General features: G+C 34.2%; 1 protein-coding gene across 1 annotated transcript in view; it reads left to right on the top strand.

Moving 5' to 3' along the window:
* CDIN1 (CDAN1 interacting nuclease 1) overlaps nt 1-24419 on the top strand; it is a 259897-nt gene that overhangs the window by 57086 nt on the left and 178392 nt on the right. The window contains exons 3-5 of the mRNA XM_044660039.1: nt 181-245; nt 14991-15051; nt 18527-18599. Of these exons, the coding sequence (XP_044515974.1) occupies nt 181-245; nt 14991-15051; nt 18527-18599 (199 nt within the window). The remainder of the gene's footprint in view (nt 1-180; nt 246-14990; nt 15052-18526; nt 18600-24419) is intronic.

Below are 24419 nucleotides of genomic sequence, written 5' to 3'. Positions count from 1 at the left end.
CAGATAGAGACAAAAATGCCTTGGTTCATAGGATCCTATGGGGGGAAAAAGACCGACTGCAACCACAAACCAAGCTCCCCAAGTTCTTGCTCTTAGTGTGTGGGGAAGGGGGATCAGCAAACATGTTCTTCCCATCTTGAATTTCAGACAGCATAAAAATGTCTTTTTGTTTTGTTTCAGAAACATATTAAGAGAACGCATGCTAAACATCATACCGTGGAGGCTATCGAAACTTATTACCAGAGGTATGACCTGCCTGCCCCACTAGGGGGTATCCTAGCACCTACTAATTGTAATATTAATTATGAATAAATTAGGTCTTTAAACTAATTTTCTATATAATATCCCCAAACATTTCTATTCAGTTAACAGCTTTATTTGCCCAAATACCTAAATACTTAGTTTTGGAAATCTAAGTCAAGTAGCAAAACTGGTCTAGAGAATTCAGGCTGGTGGTAGAAAATATTTACAAAATATGAAATCTTTGTAGATCTCAAATATATGAAATGGTATATATATGTAAATATATGTGTATTGGTAGATACAGAGTGCAAGCCACTTTTCCTTTTTGTCTATAAGCTCATAAAGTTTAAAAAGCATATGTGAAAATAAAAATGAGTTTTTGCACAAACTTCTATACCACCTCAGAGGCTCTAGAAAACAACTTTAAGAAAGGAAGGCATTTTATTCTGTAAGAGCATGTAAAAGAATAACATACACATTTGCTACCTTCCTTCAAGTTCTAGAGAATCTTTTCTTTTTAAAACAATCTTCTATCAGAACCAATTTCAAACAGCTGCATCTTAAAAAAAAAAAAAGTGATCTATAGAACCTCTCTAAAATGTTATTGTATAAAACGTTACTTTTTTTCCCAATTGGGATGAACAATAATTACTTTGCTTTACTTGATGTAGAAGTTTTCTTCTTTAGATGTTTCAGTAGGATAATTGGATCATTCAGATTAACTGGCTGAACTCTGTAATTAAAATATTACACTCCTTTTGACATATCTGAGCAACTTCTTTGGCAAGTGATAGTATACCTGCAAATTCAGATGTATTTGTGCAATGTTTTATGAATAAAATAAATATACAGGTATACGTATATAAAAGCTATTAGCCTAATATTTGTACAAGGTCACTTTTTAGATGTGAGAAGTGTCTCAGAAAAGCAAGCACAAAATTAGCCCAAAGCTAATTTTATCTTTTCAGCATGTTACTGTTGCTATAAGGATGTATGCTATTTTGAACTACAGCAGCTGATACCATCTAGGAAATGTATCATATTTGTTATTACTGTTGTTGTAAGTCCCTTTTAACCTAATGGCTTTAGCATTAAGATAACAAGGTCCATTTAAGTAGATTATGCATAACATTTCTGAGAATGGCTAGAGTGACGGTATTGCTAGAAGACTGCATAATTCTAAAGTATTTCAACTTATAAATTCAGTCCAAGATAAAACTCAGGTCCTTGAAATTAACTTTGTAAATTAATAATTACAAACTCCTCCTAAATCTATTAAATAATGAATTTGGTACTTAATAATAAATACTTTTTCTGCATTTTCACCTGAATATTTAGCGCATTTCATGAAAATGTAATAAAATCCCAAAACAGTACTTTAGATATATGTATAACTTTCAGCAAAATGGGAAAGTGCTATCTGATTATTATCGTGGAAAGTGATTGTCTCTGTTAATTTTGATGGAGTTCAGAAATAAACATTAAGAAAGATCTCGATAGCAGTTTTATAGTTATAGTTTGTAGACTATATTTTTTTATCTAAATGGCTCTTTATGTATATGGGTCTTTATTTTTGGCCTGAATGATCCAAATGGTGATAATCAGGTTGGTGAGGAGGCTTGAAACAGCCATACATGGATCGACTGAATTAACTGGAAATGCTTAGTCTGGACAATTGGAAGATTTTGGGAAGAGGGAGCAGAGAATAAAACAAATTTACTGGCTTCAGCGTCTGAAATTTTTACACAGAAGACTTGTTTTGGTTTGTCCTGAAGAATATTACTAAGACCAATATATGGAAATTTCAGAGAAATTTCTGGCTTAATGAAAGGAAAAAAATGTCCAATAATTAAGGCCACAAAAATGGAATGAATTGTCTTTACTGTGTGAGTTCCCTATCGCTAGGCATTTAAAGGAAGTCTTAATGACTGATATAGACAGGAACATTTTCGACAAGGTATTGGGAAGTGTCTGAAGTAGATGACCTCTGACATTCTCTCCAACTTTATAATTCTATGATTCTATGCTTATTTATTAAAGGAAAGAATGTAAAGTAGCTTTACTGATGAGACCACCACAATAAGCCCAGAGGATTGGCTAATGTTGTTAGACTCTTTGGCCAATTTATTATGAATAGAGAATCAGTCTTGACTTAGATTTATTTTATAGGCATTATTTAAATTTGTTTGAAGAGCTATTCAGAGGAAGAGGAAAGAATAGATAAAATATCAAATAGTCAAATTTTCAAAAATAAATGTATTTCTTGACCAATTTCTATTACATGGCTTATTCAAAATACCATAGTCCTCTGGGCTCAACCTAAGAATATTACATCTCCATTTCTATATCCTTGATTTTTATCATGAGGCATCTCATGTTCATGGGTTTGTCATTTATGCAGTAAATATTTTAAAATTGTGATGTGTAAAATTTATATTGTGAATAAAAAAGTAGAGTTTACCAAATTGTAGACAGGCTGGATCAGAGGCAAAAGACTTCACCTTCAAAAAAAGCCAACCCTAGATTTACCATATGAGTGAAGTAGAAATGTTTGTGGGTTTATGATGGGACATACAAGGGGCATCTGTTTGTATAACCAAATTTAAAACTATTGTCAATATATGGTGCGTGTGCTGGATATTAAAGACATAGAATTTAAGAAATTATTAAGACAGTTCAGGACAATTCTAGATTATCTATAATGGTTAAGACAAACATTTTAATTGATAGTAAATAAAAAGCAGATCAAAGGAATTTATCTTTGACTTTGAGGGGTCTTTTTGTGTTTGCAAATGAATAAGCAGTATTTCTTCTGTTCTGGAAATTGCAGCATTTGAAACAAAACAATGAAACCAAACTTTGATCAGATGATAGATCACTTTGTGTTTTACATTTTCTTTATAATAACTTGATAAATAAATACAAATATTCCCATTTTACAGATGGAGAAACTAAGATGAAAATGAAGTCATTCACTCAATAATTTTCATGTCTAAGACTCAAATTTAGCGCTCAGACTTCCTTTCCAGTGTTGTTTCTGTTATACCATTCTTCTGCCTTTGTCCTTACAATTCTTTAGAAATCAAATGATTAAATGCTATAATACTGATTAAGTGCTTATTCCCTTCTATCTTTACATGCTTACATCATGCTAGGGAAAGATTATACTATTTTTCAAGTTCGTGCAAAATAACCACCATTTTTCAAGGACAAGAAAATAACTAATTTGTTGCTCTACATCTTCTAGATGGGTGGTTGAGGAGGTAGATTGTTTAGATTTAAACATTCTTATAGTTTTTATAGATCTAAAATAAACACAGCTCTTATTTATGTCCAAGTTACTTAAGTCAATTGAATGAAAACATCAATGAAATTCAAAAGCAAGATTTGATGTAGACAGAATATGGATAATTTTTCACAGATATCAAAAGAATTCACTCTAGGTAATGAAGGAATAGTTTTGTTGTTGTTTTAAGTGGACATAGAAAAGGGATTTAGTTATCTAGATAAATTTTTTTAATTCTCAGCTTTATTTTACCATGTTCATTTAGAAACAGCCTCAGAGAAAGTTATGAAAATGAAACTTTGTCCTTTCAACTTTACTGATATTCTTTTGGTTGTTTTCTAAAAAGAAAAGCCTCTATCACTATTTGTTCACCAATATTCCAACAGGACACAGGAGAAAAAGACATTCATCAAGCTCTCATCAATAGCAAGGGTTTAGAAATACCAGTCCCAATTTTTATGAGACCATCTTTATGGAACAGTTGAAAAATCAGAACAATTAAATGTTGTGGAAGAGATTAAGGAGTAAGAAGAGTAGGTAGGAATGAATCAGGCTATGAAGGACAAACTATATTTTAAATTTGGTGTAGAAATAATAGAGCGCTCCTAAAGTTTGTTGAATAAGAGAATGATATAATCAGTCCTGCATTTTTAGGAAGATACAGTTTGACAGCTGAGTGGATTTGACAGCTTATTGGAATGGGAAGAAACTTCAGGCTGAGAGACCAAACAGAAGGCTATTGTGAAGTTAACAAAGGAAGTGACTTATCCAGAATCACCTAGCCTATGAATGTCTAAGGCAAGATGTAATTTGACCTCAGATCTTCCTGACACCAAGTCTAGGACTCTATCCACTATATTACCTAGCTTCCCAATCAGATAGCAATGATTAAATGAATTAAGATTAAATGGGGTTAGGCATGAGAATCCATGCTGTGATCCCTGCTATCAGGGATACTCTGCTGGTGGATCAGTTGAGTATGGGAGTTCTGAGTTGCTTTAGAGCTAATTCTGAGATTAGTGGTGAGCCCCTATGGGTGAGGGGGACACCAGGCTACCATAGGAATGGTGAACATGTTCAAGTCAGAAATGGAACTTTTTAAAGCTTAACATGCCAATTGACAATGGGATTGGGTCTGTGAGTGACCATTTGCCTTCTAAACAAGAAAGGAAATTGTTGTTCATTCATTTCAGTCATGTCTGATTCTTCATGATACCATTTTGGATTTTCTTAGTAAAGATACTGTAATGGTTTGGTACCAGATTTGAACTCAGAAACATAAGTCTTCCAGACTCCAGGCTTGGCCTTTTATCCACTGTGCCCAAGAGAGGAAGACCCAATGTCAAATAATAATTATAAAATAATTTTAGTTTTTGAAAATTACAACAGAATTTCAGAGTCAAAAGGAATCTTAGTGGCCATCTAGCCTAACCTCCCAAAAAAGGTTTTTCTACAATTTGCCCAACAAGTGGTCATCCAACTTTTTCCCCCGAGACTTTTATTAAGGGGGCACTTAATGCCATCCAAAATAGTTCATTCAGCTTTCATGTAGCACTGTTTGTTAGGAAGCTTTTTCTTATATCAAGCCCTATTTTGTATTTTTGCATCTTCTGTCCATTCCTTCTGGTTATATACATTGATGGCAAAGTGAAAGACTTTTGGAGTTAAGCCTTAATCATTGTACATATACATTTGAAATAGAAATTTTAGTAAAAGAAAGAATTTGTTCATGTTTTTCTTTAACATTGCATTTTTCATTGAAGTTAAGGATTTAATAACCCAACCCATTTTGTATTTTTCAATCTCTGAAACTAATAGATGTTTTGCTTTAGGAATCTTTTGAAAAAGGCATACCAACAGGAAATATTTAAGACAAATTTATTGACCGCTTTTAGGAAAGATTGTGGAAATTTTATAAGATTATAGTCCAAAATGCTTGTTTGCCACAATTGGCCAGTGGGATGCAGTGAGTCCCAAGACCTCAGAATGTTTTGGTTTTTTGATGATTAGTCAATTTAATTTATTCAATAAAATTTAATATAAAAAATTTAAATGCTTACCTTCCATTTTAGAATCAGTATTTTGTTTTGGTTCTGTAATGGTTAAATTGGGATTTTGACTAAATAAGAGTTATAAAAAGTGGTCATTGATTATTATCCCTTAAGTCAGGAAAATTATTAGCAGTTTTTAACAATTTTGTTTAATTGGAATATTTAGTAAAAAGAGGGAAATGTGGAAGGGAAAAAGGTGAGGAGACTGCCTAGCCTACCCTAAATACTGATCCGGTGAAATGAAACTCACTCCCTGACAGAATTCCAATCTCCATCTCCACGTGGGAATTCTAGTCACTCACCAACAAGCCAGGCAGGATCCAGGCAAGGTCCCAATGCAGAAAAACCCCCTCATGAGCTAAGCTCACCAAGGCAGCAATGAACCCAACAAGAAAGTCCCAAATTCTAAGAAGCTCCAAAGCCGAAAGTCAAAGTCCCGAAACCAAAAACTTCAGTTGAAAGACCCAAAGCTCCAGGTTGAAGTTGAAGTCCAAAAGCCCCAAGGAGCCATCCTCCAAAGAAGTCCAAAGGAGAAGATCCAAGGAGCAGAGACTCCAAAGGTGAAGTCTCAAGGAGAAGTCCCTTGTATAGGAAGTTCAGAACTTTTTATAGTCCTTTTTTCCATGTCACTTCCTGTCCATTCCCCACTTTAGAGGAACCAATTGCAGTCTTTCAATTTGCCTAGCAACATGATTGCTCAATGATTGAGAGCCTAGACTAGAAAAAGGGAGTCATGGGTCTCAGATCATTATTTTGATTGGAGTAGCCAAATCTTTTACAGTTGATCTTCATTGTAGCATTGCTGTTACTGTGTACGAGGTTTTCCCAGTTCTTACTTCATATTGTATCAGTTCATATAGGTCATGCCATGTTTTACTGAAACCACCACTTTCAACATTTCTTAAAGCACAACTGTATTCCATCACAATCATATGTGTTCATCCATTCCACAATTAATGGTCTTCTTTTCAATTTCCAATTCTTTGCTACCCCCAAACAAACTGCTCTCAATATTTTTGCACATACAAGTCCTTTTACTTTTTCTTTGGTTTTATTGGGAGGCTGAGTAGTGCACAGTTTTATAGTTCTTTGGACCTAGTTCCAGATTATTCTCCAGGATGGTTGGACTAGTTCACAACTCCAATGATAGTTCATTAATATACTTATTCTTCCTCTACCTTTCCAGCACTTGTCATTTCTTATAGGTTTGAACTACCTCAGAGTTGTTTTAATTTGTTTTCTTTAATTAATAGTGATTTACAGCATTTTTCATGACTCTAGACAGATTCCATTTCTTTTTCTGAAAACTGTTCATATCCTTTGATCATTTATCAACTGGGAAATGGCTGCTCTTATTTTTATATGTTGACTCAGTTACCTACACATTTGAAAAATAAGGACTTTATCAGAAAAACTTGTTATAAAATATTTTAATATTACTTCATTGTCTATGGTACCTTTTAATAAAATATAGTTTCTTCTTTTATTATATTTATTTTTGCTTTGGCTTTGAGATCATGATTGTTTCCCTTGCCTTTTTTACTTAAATTGAATCATAATAAATTGTACTCTGGCCCTTTTTTTTAACTCTCTGTGTGCTTTTCTATTTCATGTGTACCTTGAATGCAATAATATTATTGGATTCTGGTTTCTAATTATTCTTCCATCTACTTGTTTTATAGGCTTAAATTTTGCCAATCACATTTACAATTATGATTACTGATTGTGTATATCCATCTAGCCTATTTTTTCCTATTTATCCTTCTCTCCTTTTCATCTTATCTGTTCTCAAAAATCTATTTTGCTCCCTATCATTGCCTCCCTCTTATCACTCCCCTGCCTATTTATCTTATCTCCTTCCCCTTCTATTTCCCTTTTGGGTAAGAGATTTCTATACCCAACTGAGTGTGTGTGTGTGTGTACATTTTCCCCCTTTTGAACCAATTCTAATAAGTGTAAGGTTCAGGCATTGCCTACCATACCCTCATTTTCTCCTCCTAGAAAAGATCTTTCTTGTTTGCCTCTTTTATGTGAGATAATTTTTCCCATTATACCTCTCTCTCTTCTCCCAGTGCATCTCTGTTCCTCATTCCTACATATTTTTTGCAGATTTCCCCAATACAAACAACTCACACCTATGCCTTATGTCTAGTTAGACTCCTATCTACCCTAATAAAGATAAAGTTCCTAGAAGTTATAGGTACCAACTTCCCATCTAGGAATGTAAACACTTTGACTCTATTGAGATCCGTATGATTATTCTTACATATTTTACCTTTTAATATTTTCCTGATTGTTCTGTTTAAATGTCAAATTTTCTATTCAGCTCTGATCTTTTCATTGGGAATGCTTGGATGTCTTCTGTTTCATTAAATATTCATTTCTACTCTGAAGGATTTACTCAGTTTTTTCTGGGTATGTTAGTAATCTTAGTATTCATAGTTAGTAATTCTTAGTAATCATTGTCCAGAATATCATACTTCAGATCCTTTACTCCTTTAATGTAAAAAAGCTATTAGATCTTGTGTGATCCTGACTGTGAATCCATGCTATTAGAATTTTTTCTCTCTGGCTGCTTGCAATATTTTTTTCTTGACATGGTAGCTCTAAGAATTTGGCTATAATATGCTTGGGAGTTTTCATTTTGAAATCTCCTTCAAGAGGTAATCAAAGGATTCTTTCAGTTTCTATTTTGTACTCTTGATCTAAGATATTAGGGCATTTTTTGTTTATAATGTCTTGTGATATGATGTCTAGGCTCTTTTTAAAACTCATTCTTAATTCCTAAATGATCTCCCTTTGATCTGTTTTCTAGATCAATTATTTTTCCAATGAACTATTTCATGTTCTTATAGTTTTCAGTTCTTTTGATTTTCTTTTGTTGTTTCTTGTCTCATGCAGTCATTAGCTTCCACTTTCCAATTCTAATTTTCAAGGGATTATTTTCTTCATTGAGCTTTTGAACCTCTTTTTCCATTTGGTTAGTTCTGCTTTTTAACAAGTTCTTTTCTTCAGTGAGTTTTTGTGCCTTTTCCACCCATGAGCTAATTCTGGTTTTTTCCAAGTGTTATTTTCCTCAGAATTTTTGGTGTTTCTTTTTACCAAGCTATTAATTCTTTTTTTCATGATTTTCTTGGATCACTCTGATTTCTTATTTCAGTTCTTTCCCTGCCACTCAAATCTTTCTTGAATTTTTTTCAAGAATTCCTGCTGATCCTGGGTCCAATTGGCATTTTTCTTTGATGCTTTGCTTATAGCTTTTTGCAAATTGTTGTCTTCTCCTAAGTATATGTCTTTGTCTTCCCTGCCACCATAATAACCTTTTAGGGCCAAGTTCTTTTTGTTGTTGTTGTTTGCTAGGTTCCCCAGGCTATTTCTTCACTTTGAACTTCAGACTTTAAAGTCGGGCTCTGCTCACCTAGGGATGAAGTGGCATTATGCTAAATGTTAGTCTTTTTTGTGGTGCCATTTTGAGAGCTAGTTCTGGGGATTTGCAAGGTTTTTTTTGTGCTTTTAAGTTGTTATCCTGGGAAAGGTATGACTACTGCTCTCTGGTCTGTGCTCTGCTCTTTACCCAGAAAGGATCTCTAACTCCCTGTAGTCATAATACTAGTACTCCTCTTGGCTCTGGAATTATAACCAATACCTCTATTCTCTCCCTTCTAGTTGCCAGTGCTGGTGCTCCCCTTGGCACTGGAACTTCACTGTACACCCTGCTCCTTTAAAACAAATCACAAGTGTGCCTCTCTACTCAGGAACTGTGACTCAAGATTGCTTATCAGCAATTGTGTTGTCAGTCAGCACCAACTGCACACAGTTCTAGCAAAGGGTCCTCTGTAATCTCCTTCCTACCAGTTGTTTAATTCCTTTACCATCTCTAAGCCAAGGACTCCTAAAGCAGCTTTGGCTGCTGTTGTTGGAGCAATCTTCAAGGCCATACCAGTGGTACTCCTGCTTTGCTCTGTACATATATCCGCCCTAATGTTACAGACTTTTCCTCCAGACCTCCTAAGATGTCTTAAGCTGGGAAAATCTCTCTCTCTGCCCTTTTATTTACTCTAAGGTTCTAAAATTTGATTTGAAGTATTATTTTAAAGCTGTAGGGAGAGTTCATCTGGGTCCTGACCAGATGTCAAATAGTTATAAGCAGTATAAGTACACTGTGCACTGCCATCCTGACTCCTCCTTCATCTCCTTAAATCTTTTTAAATTTTTACTGATATTCTTTTCTTTTTCACATCACTATCATTTCCCTCAAACTCTTTCTCTTCTCATCATGAAAGTCTTATCTTCTCTTATAACAAGTGTAGTCAAGCAAAAGAAATTCACACATTGGCTGTCCAAATAATATATGTCTCATTCTGTACCTCTGGTTTTGCCTTTGCCAAGAATCTTCTGGAATGATTATTGCATTGACCAGAGTTATTTTTATTTTATTTATTAGTCCATCAAAGTTATTTTTAATTGTGTATCACTTTAAACAAATACTCCCAAGTCTTTTTGCTTCTATCATTTTCTTTATTTGTTATCACAAAGTAATATTGTATTGCATTCATTTACCATAGCTTTTTTGCCATTCACTGGAGTAGCATCCACTTTATTTTCAATTTTAGACACAAAAAGGCTACAATAAATATTGAATCCTTTCCCACTTTCTTTGTCTCTTTTGAGGATATATGTCTAGTAGTGGTATCAGTAGGTGTGCTTAGTTTAGTGACATTTGCCATTGAATTGCTAAGGAGACTTAATATATAACCATTAAGCATTTTTATATTGTGTCCATAGTAAACAAGTGTTATAGATTTAAGTGTAAGCTAGAAAACCTTCCTAAACACACATGTAATTTGACTAAAAAATATTTCTACAAAGCAAGTTTTTAAAGGTTTCTATTATACCATATCTTGTGTATGTATAAATATGGAAGCATTGTGTTTATTATTTTGTGACTTAAAGTGTTCTACTTCTAGGACCATTGCAGACACTAGCCTTGAGCTCTAGTCTTCTGAAGTCTGTAATAGGGATAAGGCCTCCCCTTCCCTTTTCACAGTTTTGTGAGTACAAATGAAAAAATGTTTTACAATGTTTTGAAAAGCACAAAAAAATGTCCAATTGGTCCAACTGGTCCTATGTATCGGTTTACTTGCCTCATCTGTTTGAATTGAAGTTCCTTAGCGATGGAACTTTTCCCCCTTTACATTCTCAGCATCTAACACAATGCTTGGCACAAATGAAGTATTTGTTGCTTGATTAAATATAGTCATCTGTGCATGAGAACATCTGTTGTGTCTAGACAGCAAGTAGATAGTGCAGTAGATAGAGTATTAGGTCTATAATCAGGAAGACCTGAGTTCAGATGCAGTTTCACACATTTACTATCACTTGACTCTGTTTGCCCCAGATTCTATATTTGTAAAAGGGGAGTAATAATAGTACCTATCCCCTGAGTTTATTGGGAGGATCAGGACAGGTAATAATTGTAAAGTGCTTAACAGAGTGTCTTGCATGTTGTAAACACTAAATGCTAGCTTTTATTATTATTATTATTGTTATATCTCAGACAGGACAACAAGACTCAACTGTTCTAATTTTCTGTAGCTTCATAAAGATGGCACTATAAAAATTGGGACTGGTATTCCTAGGGTCTTGCTTCATTGAGAGTTTGGCAAATGTGATCAATTATTTTCCTTATGTGCCCAAACAGGAGTATGGGTAAACAGATACGCTAGAAGCATTCATTACTTCTTAGAGAAAAACCATCAGTACAGTTGTCATTTTTTCTTCATATACCTAATGCCTGTAATAGAGTCTTGCACATAGTAGGATTTTATTGGACTTAATCAGATGATGAGGAAGCTGACATGTCAGTTTAACCTGTATGTCATTTATGTCATAAATATGTCATTTGGCTTTTTCTAGTTTTAATAGTAAGAAGGGAACATAAAACTTTTAAGTAAGCTACTGGTAATAACATAGATAAATAATTATTAAAGTCAATTGCCAGATCTTTCATGCAACATTGTTTAATTTAAGTGTATTACGTTTATGTGCATGTGTATGTGTGTGAACAAGTTTCATTCTCAATATTTGAATATAAGCACCTTAAAGTTAGGAATTGTGACACTTCAGTGTTTCTGGATTTTTCCCTTCCACTGTTATGCTCAAAGTAGGTACAAAGTTTGTTGAATAGGATTGAATTGAAATGTGCAAGGAAAAAAAGAGATATGATGTCTATCAAAGCCATGCATATGTAAATACAGCTACATTGGATGGGGCCAAAGGATTCCTCATCACTGGAAATAACATAGATTTAATAAAACTAAAATCTGCAGTTAGAAGATAGAGAACCAAGGATATGATATGTTTTGTTTGGGTCTACATAACCATAATATTTGATTGAGTTATGTAATAGAAGTTAATAGAAAAATAGTTCATAGATTATATATTTAGATTTAGAAGCCTCCTTCAAGGTCAGTCTGTCAGTTTAGATGCAGAAAGTTTAAATGATTTGTCCTGAATTCCATTAGCAAATGGTAGTGCTGGAATTTGGACCCAAAGCCTCTAATTCCAAATCTCATGCTCTGATTGTTCCATCACCTGAAGAAATATATTTTCATAATCTCAGAATTATCACATTCAGTTAATTAGATCCATTGCAATGGAATGTACAAGCATCCTTTCCACATAACAACTTTCCCCATCGCAGTTTCAGCGCATCACAGGTTGTCATAAGAAATTAAATGGGAACTTTGGGGGAGTTTTGTGATAGCCACAGATGACATGTGAAGGCCAGCAGACATCACAAAAAAGTTTAGAAACTCAGAAATACATAAACTATATGTAAAATATTGTATAATGTCAACATATTTTATACTTTAACACCACAAATAGACACAATTTCTTTTTAAAATTTAAGATAAGTAAAATGTTAAGAGTTTGTGAAAAGAACACAAAAGCCAAAAAAATTTTACACAACTTTTTCCAGATTACAATGGTGCTATGTCCCTAGCCCCCCCCCCCCCCCATGTGGAAGGGATACCTATATTTAATTCAGTCTTAATTCAATAAGTATTTAGTAAGCATTCAGTATATTGCAAAGCACAAGAAAGATACAAACATATATTTTACACATCTTTGCTCTAAAGGCATTTACAATCTGGTAAAATAGGTAAGAAAAAAGCCACAAACAATTATATTGCAAATAGAGCCAGGACTAAGATTAGGTGGGCATTTTCCTAAGATATCATACATGGGGGTAAGAAATGATGGTGTGCAACATGCAACAAGGGATGACGTTAAATATTATATACCACAAATGCACATATTTGTAATGCCAGAAATTCCTACTCTTCAAGACAGCAAGTACATCTTTTGGAAGAATTCAGGTGAAAGGTAACTGTGTAAGCTTTCTCTCAGGGGATATAATTTAAAATTTTGGGGGTAGGATAAACAAATCCCTTTCCTCAGTATTGTGCTTCCCCCAGCCCCAAATATGAAAGGACAAAATAGATTAAGATAATTATTTTAGAAAGATTCAAGTTACTATTGGAATTCTAAAGAAGGAAGGATCATTTCCAATGGTACAGTAAGAGGGGGAAGGCAGCAGCAGGCAAAGTGGGACTTTCAATGACCATTCAGTCATAAGGAATGGCATGGCAACCAGACCACTCTGTCTCATCTCTGAGCTCCAAATGCTATAGGCATTCAGAAGAGACTACAAAAACTCATATCCCACTTCACTGAGTTGACACGTCAGTTCAGAGTTATTTGTGTAAATCAAATGGTTTCCCTGAGCAGTTCTATCAGTTTAATCAAAATAGTTGATCTGGTTGTACATATAGACACAGCTCAACTCTGTTAATTCATTTCACATTTCTCCACATTCCTGTCCTCTCATTCAGCTGTATAGCCAATAAGAGGTATTTATAAAACTGTTTATGTTTTAATATGTATTTAGTTTCTCTTATTTTTTTTCAAACCATGCCAAAGATAATTCCTCAAATCAAGTAAACCAGTATTTATTATGTACACTAAAATGCTGGGAACAGAAATAAAGGCAAAAACAGACCCTGCCCTCAGGGAGTTTACAATATAATAGGGAAGACAACTATGTACAAACAAGATACATCTAGGATAAATTGGAGATAATCTCAAAGGGAGAGGGCTAGCATTAATGAGGATTGGGAAAGGTTTGTCAAAGCTAAATTGAAGTTAGAGTTAATCCAAAGTTGGATTGGATCTCTCTCCTTTCACTACACCAAGTACTTGCTTTCCCTTCACAGTCTAAAATTCATGTTTATAAGTGTAATTGTTACATAATATTTCCTAATTGCAAAATTATTCATGGTTTGTCATTTGGCGCCTAACAAATTGAAAACAATGGCTTTGACTCAGACTCAAGCCATATATGACAAATGTTTCCAACTTTTACTGTATTTTTGACCAGAAATATTTTTTTATGAACTTCAGAATTGGAAGGGACCTGACAAACGAACTACTCCAGAAATTACCTATATATTTTGTCTAAAATAACCTCAGCCAGTGGAAGGAAAGGAATATGCATTTATCAAGCACCTACTATGTATGCTAGGCAGAGGGCTTTACAAATATCTCATTTGATCCACACAACAACCTTATGATATAGGTACAATTGGTATCTACATTTTGCAGTTGAGAAAACTAGGAAGACCCAGTCCCTTCCCCCCCTCCAAAATTAACAAGACCAGATAAATTACTTGCATCAGAGATGACTAGTCAGGATACGTGTTTATGTAATGTTTCTCAATGTGGTAGAAATAAATGTTTTGAAAAAGCTAATGAAAACGAGTGGGTAACTGGTTTCCTAGTTAGTATGCTGGCTCTCAAATTGTAAAGGCCAACTTATTCCCTTAATCCGTTCAAGAACACTGGCTGACTTTAGTGAGAAGCATCTTAAGCATAATTCTTAAGAAATAAGCTGTTGTATTTGTGTCACTTGTTTATGGAATGAATACACAGTGGCATAACACACAAAGGCTCTGGCCTACCCCAAACTATTTGTTGTATATAATGAGGGAGCTCATCTTAACGAGTGAAAAGGCTCTTTGGAGTCTTTAGCAGAAGTTTTTACTCCAAGATTTGTGTTCTTCTAAATGAGCTCAGTTGGTTTGTTTGCTATATAATTTTTTTCATAAAGACCTTCAGGGAGATCAGTATATTTGTTCACCCTACCCCCAGAGACATAGTTACTGATGATTTAAGATAAGTTGTTTTTGTTATATTTGTTATCCCCAACCTTCTCTATTACATTAGCATTCTTTAACTAGGTTTGAGTCTGGCATTTGCCCAGGAGAAGCATATACACAGGGGATGCTAACATGTCTACACTGGCCTTTTCTTGTCAGTAGAGTACCATCTGGCTTTTTCTTATCTAGGTACCTGAGTGGAGTGGTGAAAGATGGAACAGCCCCTGTGCTTTTGGAGCTGGCCAATGAGGTAATCTGATTTTATAATATATATATATTTTCAAACCTGTTTAAAACCTAAGGGGCAAATCTAGAGTAGCTTTACTTGGAAATGTAATTAACCTTAAAAAAAAAAAAAAGGGTTTCAAGGCATATTAGACATTTAAAATTATTCCCTAGTCTCTTAGTACTTAAAATAATTGGACAAAGAACTTCATTTATTAATAAACCAGTTAATGTAATTAGTCCCCTTCCTTCAAGGCAAATGTGTAAAAAAAAAAAAGATTCTAGATTTCTTAGTTTAAGTGAAATGTCTGAAGATGTGTGTTCTTCTTTGCGCGCGTTGTGCTAATTTTTTCATGTAAAATATCTATGTTGTCTAGAGAGACTTACTTGAAGTTAAAGAAATAGTAAAAGGACCTAGAAGTTTGATGTTAAAGATATAGCCTTTGTTTGATTCTTATTTATTCTCATTAGAAAAAAGATGCAATGCCAATTATTAGCCCATTTTCTTCGCTTGAAAAAGCAGAATATCCTTACTATTTATGCCAAACATAAAGTGATTTATTGATCTTTTGTTTGTTTGTTTGTTATTAACTCTGATCTGATTCTATTTGGGGTAATAAACTGTAATTTGTGTTTTGAAAGAAAGCCCCAAAGACTTCTTTTGAATGAGAAAGATGTAGGGAAAAAAAGTTCCTAATAGTTGCAGAGAGCATACTGAAAAAAATAAAATATTTAGCTCTTAAACTTTAAAATATTTATCTACCATAATAAGAGCAATACAATATTTAGCCTGACTTGGAACTGCTTATGCAGCCCTCATAGGGATAAAATGAAATGTACACTGTTTTGTGTTGCATTATAATGGAAAACATAGGAGTAAGGCAGAAAATGTGTGTTTGCATTAAAGATGACTCGGTACTGTGAGCATTAAGTGTTGCAGTAGCAGCAAGTTCTACATGTTATATTAGCCAGGAAGGATGGCTTCTCTCACAGCTTCTGTCTGATGTACACTGCTACAGTCAGCAAATGAGCAATTACCTATCAGTTACTAGAAGATTTTAATAGTCTAGGAAATGTCTACACATTCAGATAGTAGAGTTAACCCAGACAATGGATTTCTTCCCCCTCCCTTTTAGGAAAGTGGGTATTTTGTTTTACACACTTTTCTCTTTCCTGAAAGCAGAATGGGTTTCTCTTCTTATTTTTAATGTACTCTAAGTCGAACTACTTTGAGTCAAGAAGTATTATGTCATTGAGGGACTTGATGTATCACTGGGTCTTTTGTGTTTTGATGAGTACAAAGAAAGATTGGCTCATGCTAAGAGTAGTATCATATAAGACTCCCTGAATGAATTTGGTTCAATATAGTACCCCTGTTTGCAGAAGATGGCATAAATGATATATGCATTTTACACAGTGAAATTTTAGCATTCCATTTTAAATTTCTGTGAACAGGCTTGCTTCCCCCATCTCTTCCTCCATTTACCAGTATTATGCCAAAATGTTGATCATACCAGTGTGCTCCTCTTTCACCCATACCAATGAACCTTTGTGATGCTTCCAAAAGGTGTTATTTTCCTTACAGGCAATTTTATAGTAAAATTTCACCAAAGAAAAAGAAGTGGCATTATTTAAAGAATTTGTGACTATGGCTGCACATTGGTGCAGAAGAGGACAATCCTAACTGCGAGTTTTGCTAATGCATTAGGGAAATGTGGCAATAACTGGTACCAGATTACTGCTTCCAAACAACCAAGCTGCCATTTTTATGTGATAGTTAATATTTAAATGACAGACTCCTGCATCTGCTGACGATTGATGCAATGGTAATACTTTATGAGTCAATATATATTTAATCAGTGGAAACTGTAAAAATTGATGAGAAATATATAACATAGGTGCATTATAGTGTGGAACAGCTCTTTTAAATAAGAAGAGTACTGTATTATTGTTGATTTGAGGGGTGGGGAATATTTGTGACTGTTGTTTTTAGGAATGTCTTTATATTAGTTATCCAACAGCAGTGCTAAAAATAAGAATTTTTAAAATCTCACTTTGTTAAGAATAATAAAATCAGTCATTCTGTTCTTTCCATACAAATATTTTCAAGTGAGATTTGAAGCACTATGAATTTTACTTACATGCTAAATTCTGACATGAAGCATGATGGCCCTATTTCAGAGAAAGATGGACACATGATTAATATGAAAATTAGGGAGATGCAAGTACCTGAACTAATAAGGTAGTCCTTATTCAGGCTGGACTACCTCCAGTAATTTCACCATTTTTCATGTGTCAGCTCTGATGTGGGTTACTGGAAATAAGCAGCTCCGTGGAAAGCATTTCTTTCTACTTGGGGAATTTAAGGGCATCCAAGTACATACATATTTGAAAAAACTGTACGTACAAATGAAGCCAGCCTTTTTGTCTAGTTACTAAATCAAGATAAAAATTTTTGGATGAATATTGGACTTGAAAACCTGTCAAGAAAAATTCATTGTGATAATATATGAGCAAGGTTTACCATCTTACCTTTAGATAAAAAGGCTTGTTTCAGTAAAGCATTATTGTGATGTTATTTTTAAAATCATGGTATTTCAGATGAATTTTTCCACTGGTTTCTAGAAATTCTATGTTTTAGGGAAAGATAAGAACAGCATCTCTCCAGAAAGAGAATATGGGAATTAATTAGCGTTATGATTAAGGACCACATTACTACATTTCCTCTTCTTTGTTTTAACCTCTACCAATACTGATCTCTGATATTTTAGGCACTAAATTTATAAGTAGCATTTCAGCTCAGGTTGTGGATACAATACTGATGCCATATTAATGTAATGCATTATTATTACTGTTTAAACATTTGCCACATCGATGATGTTTTATAGAAGAGTAGATATTTAGATAATAGGAATTAGTGCTAAAATTTTAGGTTTCTTGTAAGCCTAGAGTCTCCTCAAATCAGATTAAGTAGAACATCAGATACATTGTAAATGTTTTTTTTTGTTGTTGTTAATAAATTAGGCCATAATGCTACAACAAAAATGGCAAGAGGCATATAGTTACATGACTTGTGTATAAAAGATGAAACCACATGACACATCAGTAGAAGTGTGAGCACAATTTGACCAACTAAGGTAGTAGAAAAAATAGGATAGGAAGAAATGATATCCTATTTCAGAGGTGGGATTTTAGGGTAATAAAAGCCTTTTTGCTTGTTTCATATAGCCAATAATATTCCCAGATTTGACCATGAGATTTGTTCTACTACATTATATATTGAATGGAAACCACTTATTCTTCCCACCAATGCTGACCATACATGTTTTAGATAATTGATTAGAAATGTAATGGAATACACTGATAACTGGAAAGCTTTTAATGAATAGTGCTGGCCCTGATTTATTAAAATGCATGTAATTTTTAGTGTTGACAAGATGTGGGAGATGAGGATGTCTGTACAACTTGACATTTTTTTTTTTTGCTTCCATTTTGGAAAGGTGGACTATGCACCTTCATTGATGGCTCGAATTATATTGGAAAGGTTCCTACAAGACCAAGAAGAATCTCCACGTGAGTAGTCAGATTCATTTGAGAAATTCACAGATGTAATTCAAAAAACTACTCAAAAAACAGTTACATTTTTTCACCTCCAGTTCAAAAACAGTTTACACAACATTACAATTCACTTAATGAGGGCTAAATTCCAAAACTGGTAATATAAACTCATGATGACAATTAAATGCAATCTAAAAGACCACCCACAACTTAAGTACTCTTCAGGAAAAGTGCTTTCTTCCAAATTCTACATTAACCTCTAAATTCAGCAAAATAATCAATGTGTATCAATGTGCATCAAACTAAAAAAACCAATTCATCTTTTGTGTATAGAGCAAGCTATATCATTTGAGATCATTGTCAAGAACTGGCTCTAAAAGAAATGTTCACCCTTTTTATTTTAATTCAGCAACACTGGAGAAATACTACCTCTACATGCAAAAGTGAATTTCACTGGTCTCTCTACATGAAAATAAAAAAAAAAAATGAAAAGAATGGAGCTACAGGAGGAGGTTCAAACCTAAATTAATTTGCCACTGAAAAAATACATTTTGTTATTTTCTCTGTGTCAACTGCATGATTAAAACCGGCTGTTAAGTGAGCTCTGGGGATGTGCTCGTAAAAGATTTATGAGTAATATTCAATGTGATATTCAAAGTGAGTCATGAATATCAGGATAATTGCTCTCAGTGCTGGCTCTTTTACTAGGCAGGAGTTTGTCAACTGCCCCATAAATATTTGCCTAGTCTCATGTAAAAAAGACAATTTCATCTTCTGCATTTTTATTACCTAGTGTAATGTTTACCTTTGGAGCTTGACTGTGGTAGAATAGGTAAAAAGCTTTGGAATATGCTTTATGCATATAATCTTCTCTTTTTGAAAGTAGAAGATAATACCTACTAAAATATCATTCAGGAGCAGATGGTTTTTATTTTATTTTATTTTATTTTTTTGTCAGGGGGTTTTTCCTCTGGTTTTCTTTGAATTTTGCAGTTATCAGTGAGTGGTGGCCCAGTTACCTTGTGAAGGTTTCATTTGAATGAATTAAGTACTTCCCCTAAAAATTCAATATCATTTCAATAGATGTAGCCTCTAAAGTAACCTGCAGTGATGCTTCATGAGCAAATCACATGATGTCAGAATGGTATGGTTTCGATTTAATCAAGAAAGAGATTAAAGTGGATGTGTGTTATTTTCAACTTCGCCGCGGCACCGCCATTTGTCAAAGTCAACCTTCTGATTGCTTTGGACCTACTGCTATCCAGGTCTTGTCAAAATAGTAGTCAGCACAGTCTGCAGCAGGTAGACTGGCCTATATTGAGCAGTATCATACACAGTAAAACAGGATTCATTGACTTGTGAATTATGAAGTTAATAGGTTGATCATAAATTTTGTGGCTATTAATTTATCTTTATAATGCTGGCACATCTTCAGTACATTTTTCTTTTTATTTTGCACCATTTTCCACTGGTACAGTCAAACTGCACTGAATATAATTTTGAAGTGTACTGTATATCAGAATTCTTATAACTCCAGTGGTAGAATTAAATGTCTTGCTTGGATACACTGGAGAAGGACATGAGCATATTTAGAAACATGTTTTAAAAAGGGCACTCCCAAGAATGGTCTTCTTGGAAAGGAGATAAATGTAAATATTGTATGCTCAAATTGCACTATGATTATATCTAATCAAATAAGTATGTTTTGAGCCTTTTTTTTCCTAATTGGTTAGGTTAATGGCTGTTTTACTGAGATTTGTTAAGAGTGTGTATTCATTTTCTTTTAAGTAGATTCATCACACAGATTTGTTGATTTTTTTTTTTAACTCAATAGCATACAAAGCTTTGCTATTGTAAAGGCACCTGTTTAACTCACTGATTGCTGGTGTGTTTTCTGATGGTCAGAAGGAAGGTTATTAAGAATGTTTCTTTAGAAACAAAACAAAATGGTGGAGAATCCATTTAGGCAGGATTACTGTGTGAAACATAACTAAAGATTTATTAGTTTTTAAAAATAGTATTATAGAGATTTACATGAAATTACTACTCTAGGACATGATTGGATAGCTACTTCTGTCCAGTACTGGTTTTCTTTTCTTCTTCTTCTTCTCTCTGTCTCTTTTTTTAAGTAAAGAGCTGTAAGATACTGTGGCTTATATTCTGACACTTTCTTCCCCTTCATAGCAGCGACCTGGTTGGCCTTTGGCAATGAAATTCAATGCACATGGCTCCGCAGTCAAATCATCAAATTTCCCTGTGTGTATATTAGAGTTTTGTAATATGTTTCCATTATGAAACAATGCGGGGATAATTGTCTTTGGTAGCAATTAGCTAACAGGTTTGTTCAGTGCTATTGGCAGAGGCATCCATCATCCCCCTCCCTGACCACACTTTTTGTCTGGTGTGGACTATGGAGATCAATAGAATTCTATATAGGGGAAATCACCCCAGCTTTAATGAGCTGCAAGTCTCAGTCAGTCTTGGTTTGTATTTTTAATTTTTTCCTTTTAAAATTAGAAAGGTGGGAGGGGGAACCATGGCATTCCTTTGGGAATAGAAGAGTACTGCATATGTACTATTACTTTTCCTAGATCAATGCACAGTTTTAAATTGTTTTTCTTCTGTAAAAAGGCATGGCTAATAGCAGTGGGACATCCAAGCTGTACTGCTTCAATAATACATATTCTAATATTCAGTTTTTTGAACCAGCATTGTATGTTCATTGTAGTATTGTTTATATCATGAAGTGTGCAACTGCCTATGTGAATTAGGATGTAAAGAAACCTGAGCAGTGCCTGTGTATGGGGGAAATATGAAAAAAAAAAGTTTGAAGTCTTGTGATTTAAAGAGCTCTGTCCTCTTTGATAAACTACTGATAAAATCATTTGGGTTTCTAGAGTAGACATTGCAAGCAAAGCTTGTCCTCATCAGGCCTCTATTCTTGAAGCAGCATAGGAGTATAAAACAGGTTGGTCCAGATAAATGCACACCTTGAAGTGAATAATCTGGTACATAAGAAAAATGTTAGGGAAACACTGTCAGAGGAGGCATGTTTTCAAGTTAAGTCACAAAATAGGTAGACCACAGGAGTTGAACAGCTCCTCTCTGTCATGCCATCAGTCCTAATGATTGAGGTGTATCCTACCAACCAATCTTTCTTCCCAGCATAGGATCTTGTTGACAGTATTTTGACTGGTAATGAGCAAAGTATATATTAGATTCAGTACCATTTCTCTAAAGGTTCATATCCAAGCATCCATTTAAAACCATTCCAAGACAATTCAGAGGCTTAATTAGTTTAATACAGTCTCCAAGCTGCAGCAATAAGCAAGTATTAGAAAATTTACTTTAATTTGCCAATTTTCTATAAAAATTTTAGAGCATCCACTATGTGTGAGGTACTAGGTAGATTAGGCACAACTATGAATATGAGGCAGGATGTTACCTGAGCCTAAAGAACTAGATTCAAGGTCAGGGAGACCTGGGTTCAAATCTTGCTTCAGAAACTTAAAAGCTATAAGGCTCTGGACAAGTCACTTTACTCTTCAGGGCCTCAGTTTCTTCATCTGTCAAAGGAGAAGGTTAGACGAGATCTTAAGGCCCTTCCAATTATATATATATATATATATATATCATCTGTTGAAAGATTGCTGCCTTGAAGGAACTGATCTAGTTGGAAGAATCAAATGTGTCTAAGTAAGTACAATATATAGTATATTGTAAATGGCATAACAGATACAAAACACTAGGGAATAAAAAAGAAGCAGCTCATCTTTAGACTGAGAAAACAGGTATGCCTGAATTTGAATCCTGATTTTTACAGTTAATAACTTGAATGTTTAAGACCAGTCTAGCACAAGATCATTTTTCACTATTTATTTATTTCATGATTTCAAAATAGCCATGACCCTCCAGCTTCTGATATCAAAACAGAAATGAAAAAACATGCATGCGGTTTTTTTCATCTACTTCTACTAGGGGCAGGAGCTTAGATAATGTGGCTAATAAATTCTCCAAAGATGGGACAAGACCTAAGTCTAGATCTGAAAATAAATGCGTCCATCATGGTGTTAAATATTCTCCTAAGAATATCATGAAAATTAATTATTGTTCATAAAGTTAGAAACCCTAAGAGAGGCAAACTCTATTTTGGGATGTGTTAAGTTAAGAAAATAGATGGTTCCTAGAAGTGACTATAAGGCTAGTTGACTATTTCAAAGGACTACAAGGCAAATTACAACCACTGGGGAAATGGCTGCCATTTGCATAATTAATAAAAGATTTACTGGACCAATACCAATAAGGAAGAACTTATGAAAGGAATAAAATGCACATTTATTAAGGATCTGCTATGGTCAAAGTTCTGTGCTAGGTATTGGAGGAGATGCAACATTTCATTTGATTTAACTCTTTTCCCACTTGAAGCTTATAGTCTTATAAGGAAATACAGTGCTCCCAAATATAGTTATAATAAACATAATGCACATTGAATGTATGAGAGACTTCTAAAACTATGTGATGTTTGAGGTTAAAGGTCTTTGCTGACTGGTGGAGACTAAGGAAAATATATAGATTTATATTTTTTAATATATATGATAGAGATATCAGTTGAGTTAGACACTGAGGTAATGTATACCTTCTTTTGTCACTCAAGGTTTCAACCTCAGTGTCACTTTAAACTCCTGCCTCTCACCCATTACATTTATCTAATCCTCCGTTTCTCCCTCCATGTCTCTTTCATTTGTCCTTTTAGCTCCACTAATAAAACCACAACCCTACCTTCAGGCCCTCATCACCTGGACTAATGTATTAACTTCTCATTTAGTCTCTCTAACTCAGTTGTCTTCAATCTAATTAACCCTCTACAAAGTTACCAAAGTGATTTTTAAAACATTTCTTACCTTCTATCTTAGTATCAATATTGTGTTGTATTGGTTGCAAGGTAGAAAAGCAGTTAAGTACTAGGTAATGAGGGATAAGTGACTTGCCCAGGGTCACACAACTAGAAAGTATCGAAAGTCAGATTTGAACCCATAAGGCTTGGGTCTCCAATCTATTGAGCCACCTACCTGCCCCCTACCAAAGTGATTTCCCTAAAGTTCAAGTCTGGTCATGAGCTACTCACTAGTTCCAGTAGTATCCTCTAGTCTCAACAATTAAATACAAATACTTTTATTTAGTATTTAAATTCCTTCACAATCTGGCACCATCTTCCCTTTCCTGTCTTATTGTATATTACTCTCCTTCATGCACCCTGAGTTTAAGGCAAGCTGGACTATTTGTTCTTTGTTTCATATAAGCAAATGACCTCCATATCTATCATGGCCTTCACCTCTACCTTTTGGAATCCCTTCTTTCCTTCAGGACTTAATGTAGGCACTACCTTCTGCATGAGATCTTTCCAGGTTCCCCCAGCTGCCTAGTCTCCCTCTCTTTATAGTTACCTGATATCTGTCTTCTACATGTTGTATATATAGCTACTTATATGCCTGCTGTCTCCCCATTTAAAATGTAAAATCCTTTACAGCTAGACTGTTTTGCTCTTATCCTCCTGAAACATAATAGGTGCTTAATAAATACATATTAGTTGATTAATTTAGTAATAGTAATGCTAATTATATTTATATAGTAATTTATAGTTTCCTAAACACTTCAAATATCATATATAATCAGATCATCCCCTAAAAAATGCTAAGATAAGTTGGCACAGATATTACAAATGAGGAAATTGAGGCTCACAGATTTTAAGTGACTTTTCCAGGGTCTCTCCTCTAGTAAATTGCAGAGCTGGGTCTTGAATTCCAATGCTTTTTGTACTAGATTTCATTGACTAAA

Source organism: Gracilinanus agilis, chromosome 2, assembly GCF_016433145.1.
Source record: "Gracilinanus agilis isolate LMUSP501 chromosome 2, AgileGrace, whole genome shotgun sequence".
NCBI lineage: Eukaryota > Metazoa > Chordata > Mammalia > Didelphimorphia > Didelphidae > Gracilinanus > Gracilinanus agilis.
The sequence above is the reverse complement of the archived record's forward strand: the minus strand, read 5'-3'. Positions and strand labels throughout refer to the sequence as shown.